Source organism: Athene cunicularia, assembly GCF_003259725.1.
Source record: "Athene cunicularia isolate RWA chromosome 19 unlocalized genomic scaffold, athCun1 chr19_part1, whole genome shotgun sequence".
Classification (NCBI taxonomy): domain Eukaryota; kingdom Metazoa; phylum Chordata; class Aves; order Strigiformes; family Strigidae; genus Athene; species Athene cunicularia.
In genome coordinates, this window is record NW_020799124.1 from 1656055 (window position 1) to 1664365 (window position 8311).

At 44.5% G+C, this 8311-nt stretch overlaps 1 protein-coding gene and 1 long non-coding RNA gene across 5 annotated transcripts in view; one reads left to right on the forward strand and one right to left on the reverse strand.

Moving 5' to 3' along the window:
- Positions 1–6: 6 nt before the first annotated feature.
- On the forward strand, positions 7–5943 carry LOC113487030. Its single transcript, XR_003399707.1, has 2 exons — positions 7–3587; positions 4147–5943. It is a non-coding gene; the product is annotated as an uncharacterized LOC113487030 (long non-coding RNA).
- A 95-nt stretch (positions 5944–6038) lies between these two features.
- VEZF1 (vascular endothelial zinc finger 1) overlaps positions 6039–8311 on the reverse strand; it is a 7973-nt gene continuing 5700 nt past the window's right edge. For 2 of the 4 annotated variants that reach the window (XM_026861389.1, XM_026861388.1), the window contains exons 5-6: positions 7200–7244; positions 6062–6845 (exon numbers count right to left, since the gene is read on the reverse strand). In XM_026861389.1, coding sequence (XP_026717190.1) covers positions 6418–6845; positions 7200–7244 — 473 coding nt within the window. In that variant the 3' untranslated portion in view covers positions 6062–6417. Of the gene's footprint in view, positions 6846–7199; positions 7245–8311 lie in introns of all 4 variants that reach the window. The other 2 variants (XM_026861390.1, XM_026861391.1) reach the window with 1 other exon arrangement.

Sequence of the window (8311 nt, forward strand, 5' to 3'; positions counted from 1 at the left end):
TGGCCGGTACCGCCCGGTCCCCTCAGCGCCCGCGGAGGCCTGACCCGCCGCCACCTTGGGTCTGCCCGGCCCTGGGGCTGAGACAGCCCCTGGCTGGGGCCGGGGGGGGGGGCCGGGACCCCCCCACGCTGCCCCCCGGCCTCCCCCAAACCCCCGGCTGTGGCTGCGCTTGCAGGGTCGGGCACCCCCGGGCTCGGCCGCCGCCGTGCGGGGCAGCATCCCCAGGAAAGCCGCTTCCCAGGGCTGGTTTCGGGTCTCCTCCACAGCTCTGGAGCATCCCTGGCTCCCGGAGTTGCGACCACCAGCCCGGGGCGTGCCTGGGGTAAGGCAGAGGACGCAGCACTCCTGCCCCAAGGGCTGAACATGAGAGAGGGATTATAACAAAGCATCACTTCAACCACAGATAGAAAGCAGGCGTCTCCGGTATCCAGCGCTCCGGCGTCTGACAGCTTGCAGCCATACCACAGAACAGCTCAGGACGGGAAGTGATCTCCTCTTACAAATTACAGGAGCCAATTTTACACAGGGCAAACACTTCCCATTTTGCAGGGACCAGAGCGAGACCGTGAATGGCAGCAGGTCAGGGCCTCTGCTCTCCTCGTTGCTCTCCAAACCCTTCCGGACACGCTGCGGGAGAAACATCGGCACCTCCGGGCACCCGCGGCCGGTAAGACCGCCTCGGAACCACGTCTGTGGGTGCCGGACCCCGAGCAGGCGCTTGGGATGCTCCAAAGCCCTCGCAGGACAGCTCTCCGTGCAGAAGTTTTTCCCCACTCAATCGTTTCAGCCGTGTCTGGCAGCTAAGCGATCCTTAGCCTGGATAAAAATCTGTAAGGCTTTGACAAGGAACACAGACATCAGTAAGAGTGAAAACATTCGAGGCAAACCTTCGGCTTTCAGTGCGTACATGTGCCACAACATTTGCTTTCCCGAAGTTAAACACCGATCAGCATCTCTTCTGTGACACAGTGCCTTGCAGTGAGCTTTGCTGACCGCAATCTGTCTCATCCAGGCTTGTTTCGGGGGAAATGGGTGATTTTATCAAAATTTCTTTACTGTCCTTTGATATGGGTCTTAGCTGCTAATGGCACTAGGAAGTAAAAAGAAATGGGAATAGAAATACACAACTATGAAGAATTCAAACAGTGAGTTTAATTCAGCCAGTTCCAACTAAATTGATAATTCCCTGAAAAACAAACCTTGTGCCGAAAACACAGAACATGTTTTTGACTTGACAGCTGGCGAGAACAACTAAGTGAAAAGGTGAATGGAGTATTCCTGCCTTCTCTAAAAAAACAGAAGGTTCCACACATGCTGAAAATGCCCCTTGTTTTTTTACTAAATGGGTTGGTTTTGGAGGTAGCTGTCGGGAAGGCTTTGCAAAGAAAGCAGAGGTCTACACTCTGATACAAGCAGTAATTTCAGATGCCCACAATGGAAATGTTTTACAAACGTCTGGTTTTCAAAAAGTGTTTATGCTTCCTTAAACAAAAACCCAGGGCTTTTACAAATGGCTCAGATTAACCCAGAAACCTGAAGAACCAAAAAAAAAAAATCTGTTATTATTTTTAAAAAATCCTAAACCCAGCTTTCCCAGTGGTTCTTTACCTGGGCTTCAGGAAGATGCAGCGTACAACAAAATGATGCGAGGTTCAGGCTCTGGCCAGCCCGGGCTGAGGGAGCTAGCTGGACAGCCTGGCTCAGTTTCTCTTAGCACTGAAATACTTTTTCCAAACCAATACCAAAAAAGGTTTGTTTCTAGGTCAAGACCTCAGTACTAAATTTTAACCAGGGCCTGACAGTCAAATCTGAACACAGCTGTAAAATGGATTCGCAACAGCAGCTCAGACATTCTTTTTCTAATTGGAAAACAGTCACTGAGCCTTGCGCGTCTAAAGGTGAAAGCTATTTTTGACATAAAAATTAGCACGTAGTTCCTCTGTCATCCTTCAGTTGCTGCTCTGGAAGCTGTGAGCGAATGATCCAAAGATAAGAGGTATAAACATGCTGAATTAAATAAATAGGTGGAAGGGGATCAAGTTTTAAGTTTTATTCTGCCTGACGATTAGGAGAGGAAGAGATTTATTTTTACACTTGCTATTTATCCTAAAAAGCACCAGTAAAAAAGTCCACTTAAGCACCGAGACAGACCTCAAAGGCATCTGAAAACTTGAAGGGCTTTTAATAGCTGCCTTTCGAATATACTGGTAAATCTATTTTTGAGATGGATAAACTAAGCCACCAACAAAGCAAGGCAGGAGTTTTCAGTAGGACCCGGCAGTGAAAACCTGTAGTCCACTTCTCAACAACTCGGCTCCCATGCGGGGACCCTAAGTGGTGAGATAAAAAAATATCAAGAGTACTGGACACTTTTGAAAACCTGGGCATTCTTTAAATCCAAATTTTCCTTCCTTCCTTCTTTGGTGGGAACCTCACCCTGAGAGCCTTGAAAATTAACCCCAGGCAGTTTTCAAAATACATCTGAGAGTGACGGTTTCTAAAATAAAAGTGAGCGAAGAGCGAGCAGAACTTGGAGGGCTTATCACCGCCAGTAATGCCTCCGACTAATCCCTCGGCAGCCCCGGCCCCTTTATGTAACCCGGGATTGCTGCAGCTCAAACCGCTTACTGGGTTTTTGGTGTTTTTCTTTAAACCTCTTGTGGACAAATGCAAATACATTAAATACTTTTTTTCTTCCGCCACTCTAAAGAAAAAGTTATCGTAAGAAGGGGAAAAAAAAAATCTTTTATTTGTGAACAATGGCAAATAGAATTTAACTCATACGTTGAGAATAACACGCGTTTCTCTCTCTCATCCGTCATCTTGACTGAACAGAAATCTCCCCAATTTACAACACTCAGGTGTAACTCTCCAATGGCAAGACACGGAAGGTCAAAGCCCAAATTCCTCCTCGCCCCAAGCGCCCTCTGGAAGCGGTGGGGCGTTCCAAATAAAGAAACCAACGTGCCCAAGGTAAACCACTCCTAGTTTTGGGGCAGCGTGGATGGCTGTGCCGCAACACCTCCTTCCCGCGGCCCCGCAGCGCCTCGCCCGCACAGCGCCGGGCACCCGCGGGCTCTCCTCGCCCGCAGGATGCGTTTCCGTGCCACTGATCTGACCGCTCTGACTTTCCATGGCACAAATCCTTCCAAGGCAAAATTCAACTGTAAAACCTTCCGTCGGTGCTAAGCCATTAACCTAATGCTCGAACGCTTATGGAAACTTAAGAAGGAAAAAATAAAACCCCTATTGAACCACTTGCAATCGGAGACCTGAATGGGCTCGATATAAAACCCACTGAACTCAACGGCAGCAATAGGCTTCCCTGGACGTTGGACTAGATCCAGCTTAAAAGTTTCCATTAAATAAACTAGGCTAAGCGCATCAGCTGCATAGAAACTAACTCGGTGTAACAGGAGCATCTGTTCTTCACATCCACCATTTTCTTATAGTCTTAACTCCCCCGTGCTGCGGTGACACGAGTTGCCATACAAATCCCTCATCGCTGTGGTGCAGCTACGCGCCGGCTCCCGACAGCAGCTGGCCTCACTGCCTCGTTATGCTGTGGATGAACCATCGATTACAAGGTAGCACGCATGCCGTACGAACTACTCGAGCAGGTAGCTTTCGTTTGTCAAAAAAACAGCTTAATGTATTTTCGTATGATGGCATTACAAAGCGAAGTTAATGTCTGTATTGAGACAGCTGAGGAGCACACCTCGGAACCATTTATACACAGTACAAAGCAAATGTTTACCCAAGTACAAATGAAACAGGTTGACAATTAGCTAATGTAGCTTTGTGGACAGAAACCAGGTACATTCGAGCAGAACCAACATAAAATAAAAAGGAAACAGCCCTCTTCCTATCCCATGCTAAGAGCACCACGGTTAGTGGTTTGGGAAGCCTCTGTCACGTTGAAAAATTTCCTTGCCGGGGTTTAATGTGTTTATTCTACTGCTACTCTGCTGGGATAAAAATAACATCAGCAGGGCACGCTAGCTGTACGGAGGAGCCACTGTCAATACTACAGTAATTGACAACATACAATTAAAGTCTCACACCTGTTTATTGTAAGTAATTCATAGATAACCACTTCTAGTACACATTTTCATATCGGCTTTTAATGCTTTTGTTTGTTTTAAGCTCAGGGACGCCCAAACTTCATCTAAGGGTCATCTCTGCCGTTTACCCAGACCCAGAACGCTACACCTACTAGGTAAAACTGGTGCAAGTTGGTCTCATTGCCACGGGTAGCAGAGATGGCTTGGAAACTACACATCCCAACATGCAAGGCCCCACCAGCGCGGGCTGCTCTACGCTACGGGAGGAGGGAGTTCTGCTGGGGCGCGGTCGCCTCGTGCCTCGGGATCGGCCGGGGCGGCCGAAGTCATGCAGCTGCCTGCACGCAATGCTCTACACAGTGCAAAAACGAAGACCTCTACACATCTGGAGTAAGAACAGTGGTAACAAAGTCATAGCTACATATTCTTCTCTACATTTTTGTTTATTGAGACAAACTAATTAAAAGGCACAAACATAGGGCATATGTTTACATGGACATTATAACAAACATATACATTAAAAGTGTAGGAATGTGTTTCCTTTCTGCTAAACAGAAAGTTCCTAAGCTTTTATATATACAAAAGTTGTACAATTTGATGTCCTAAAGTACAAAAGATCATTTATAAAATTATTTTACACTAAGCTCTATTTTTTTTTTGTTTGTTTTTATTTTACTATGTAGTCCAAGCCCCTAGAACAGTTTCACGTAATGATACAGATACCTGTCACCTGAGCCAGCAGCCTGGCAATCACTGCTTGTACTGACACGGCAGGGTACAAACGGAAGCAGTCCATTTTGACTAGTCAGTCCTGCTAGCACTCTGTGAAAATGCGCACACGCTACTCTCCATAGCTTTCAACTTCATTAAGATAAAAACATCTCAACTGTAGTTTTTTTCTTTTTTTTTTTAATATAGAGTCTTGGGTTTAGGGTGGTTGGTTTTTTTTTTTTTTTTTTAAACAAAGTTTTAAAAACGTGAATATGTGACATGATAGTCTAAAAAGTATATCTGTTTCCCTAGATTTTGCTTTCTACTTTATGTACAGATAAACAGGTTAAGAAATAAAAAGCACATGTAGCTTAAACATGTGTGACCATTTGTGAAGAAGTTCTGGGCTGGACAGACCAAACCATCACTCCAGAACTCCCACAAACTGATAGAAATGTGTTAACACAATAGAAGAGTAACGTAAAAATGATGATGTTTGCAAATATTTACAAAGTTGAACAGATTTGCACAACACTTGATTAAGAAATAGGGGAGAAATTAAAAGACGCTCTCTGCTTGTCCTGGAGGGGCATCCTACCTAGTTAGTGGTTAGAATAAAAACTGTATACAATTTAATATAAGACAAAACTTCTAGTGAACAACTAACACGTCTGTCCCCTGCTGTAACACCAGCAGGCTCTGACTGGGAGGCAGAGGGCATAAAAATCATACCCAGTGCCTCCAGAATCTTCCAGCTTAAAGCAATATTTCTTAAGTTTCAAAAGCACTCCTTTTGCTCCTAGATAAGAGTCCCATAGGGGTCTGACTGTTCAGAGACCATGTTTACACACATTGCGACTCCTCTTCTGTCAGCCATGGCTGTTTCTCACCAAACAGTAACAGTTTTTTTAAAAAAAATGTTGACTACAATGCTATATTCCCTTAGGGTAATATGTTGGGTAATATTTACATCTCCAAATATCAGGTCACAATCCCTATTATATGTTGAAGTTAGAATGATAAGTTATCATATGCTTTGCATATCAGAGCTGGTATCACCTTTCCCATAGGGAATGCTGCCTGAAATTATCATATTCCCAAAGGTAAAATGCATATTTTCTCCAAAATGCATTTTTTTTTTAATGACAACATTGTAATGCATTTACTCCACTAGCTCAGAAACAGTGGACTTAACAACCGGCAAGTTAAAATTAGCCATCCACCCTGTCAAAGATACAGAGGGGGTCTTTGCTAGTGTTTAGATTAAAATAATTTTCTAAGTTATAATTTGGGGGATAAAACATAAAACTTTTTTTAATTACTTTTTTTTTTTTTTTTTTAAAAACTCTGGCAAATAAGTATCTGCTCTAATTCATCATCAGTCAGCTAAAAGGTAAAACTTACTTTAAATGGAAGTGCTCCAGTGAAACTCAAGTTTGAACCATATGAGCCAAATCAACAGGGGAAGATGCTACTACGGTCTCTGATGGTGCATGTTGCCCCAGTGTCTTAGTCTGAATTTATTATTAACTAAAACAAAACAAAACAAAACAAAAACCCCAACCAAACAAAACCCCCCCAAAAAAAAGAACTGCTGGTAAGGATTCCATTTTAATCCTTTTTAATACTGTGTAGAAGTTCTTTACCAAGGAGGAGAGGTGGGCAAGGCCTGGGGCAGGAAAGGCATGCTCTCTACTGGTCTCATGGCTATATTTAAGGGACCAGCTAACGTCATCGGTGTGGGGAGGTTCATGGGAGACGTGATGGTGACTGGATGCGCTATATTCACTGGAGCGGTTACTGGGGTGGGTAAATTGACTGGTGTGGTGAGCGTTAATGGAGATGTCATGGATAATGGACTGGTTATAGTTACAGGATGCCCTAGGTTCATCGGACTGGATATATTAACTGCACTTGATACATTTACTGGACTTCTCATGCTCATTGCAGCTGCCACTGTGACTGGGTTTGTGATAGTCCCAGAAGCCACAGAGGACGTTATATTGAATGGAGTAGTAAGAGTCACAGGCGTAGTAGCAGCAGTGGAGGTTTGGCACAAGTTAGCAGCTTCTAAAAATGAGACATAAAAAGACAAAAAGTTTTTAACACATAAAAAACCATGGACAAGATTTAAAAAAAAAACAAAAACAAAAACAAAAAAACAAAAACCAAACAAGAACAGGTACAAATTCTGGAATAATTTTCTTTAGGAATTATTAGTAAGTTAAAACTGTTAACATTCTATATAGCCTACAAGAAATACAAACTCTCATGCAGTTCATTTCAATAATTTTTTTTTTTTTCCTGAGAAGTCAAGCGAGGTTGTCTTATAAAGAGGGTTTTGATGTTCATAAAAACAGCATCGTACAATCAAGAAAATCCTCCCAAGAGGAACATTATAAATAGAGGAGAGAGTGTACATACCGAATGGTACGTACTCTATAGCCTTCTCAAAGGTGAACTGACATTCTGTGAAGGTTTTAAAAAGTAGTTATTAGGGACTGATAAGCAAAGCTCGTTTCAATATTTACCTGCTTATTTCAGTCTTAATTCTTGCTACTAAATCGCTCCACTGATCACAGCACTTCTACTTAGCAATTTTCAAGGCTACCCAGTCAGTACATCTTTCAACCCCCATTATCTCCTCAGCTTTCACATAAGCTACAGCTCCACACCAAGTTGTTCTGGTTTCTGGGGTTTGGGTTTTTTTTGTTTGTTTGTTTGTTTTGTTGGGGTATTTTTTTTAACATTTTGTTCTGCAGTAAGCAGGGATTCAGTGCCGAAGGAGGCAGAGAGTCAGGAGGCCAGTGCCTGGGCCTGCTGCCAGTGAGCTCCAGTGGGGCTGGGCACAGGGAGGGGAGTGGGCACCCGTGGCCAGGGGGAAGCAGGAACTGGTGGCCCGGGATGCCGAGGGCTCACTAGGCATCCATCAGCACCACCTGCCGGCTACCCAGACTAGGAGGCTCCAAAAACAAGCGGGTCAGGGGAGGGGGGGGGGAAGGGGAAGGGATGACTGCTAGAGAAACCAACAAAAATATAGAGTCTAGGTCAATGTTACGGCACTTCTAAGTCGTGTCTTGTTCCACATTTGTAGGGTTGGACACCAAGCTCAGTGTACACCCACGTTTCAGGAGGTAAGCCAGGAGCAAAGAGTCCACTCTTGCCTCTCGGGCAATACAAATGTACCAAGACAGAGTTAACTTTGAAAGCAACATTAGCCCCATTCAAGGGTTACTGTTGGTTCTTCAAAGTCCATATCTAGGAGGGGTGGAAAGGAAGGGAAAGAGTGTAAAAAAAAAAAATAATTGTAAAAGTAAATCATACTGGACTCAAAAAAATCCCATATAGTGTTGTAAAGCCAATGCAACAGGTGGCATTAGCACAGGAGAACCAGCATGGGACGAGTGGCACCCAGGCCTGGCACTGACTGCTCTAGCTCGCCTTCCAAGCAAGGCACACGCAGAGACACGTCCCACCCCCTGCCCCTTCCCCACCTGAGTTACACTAACACCCACCTGACCACACTCCTACCCTCC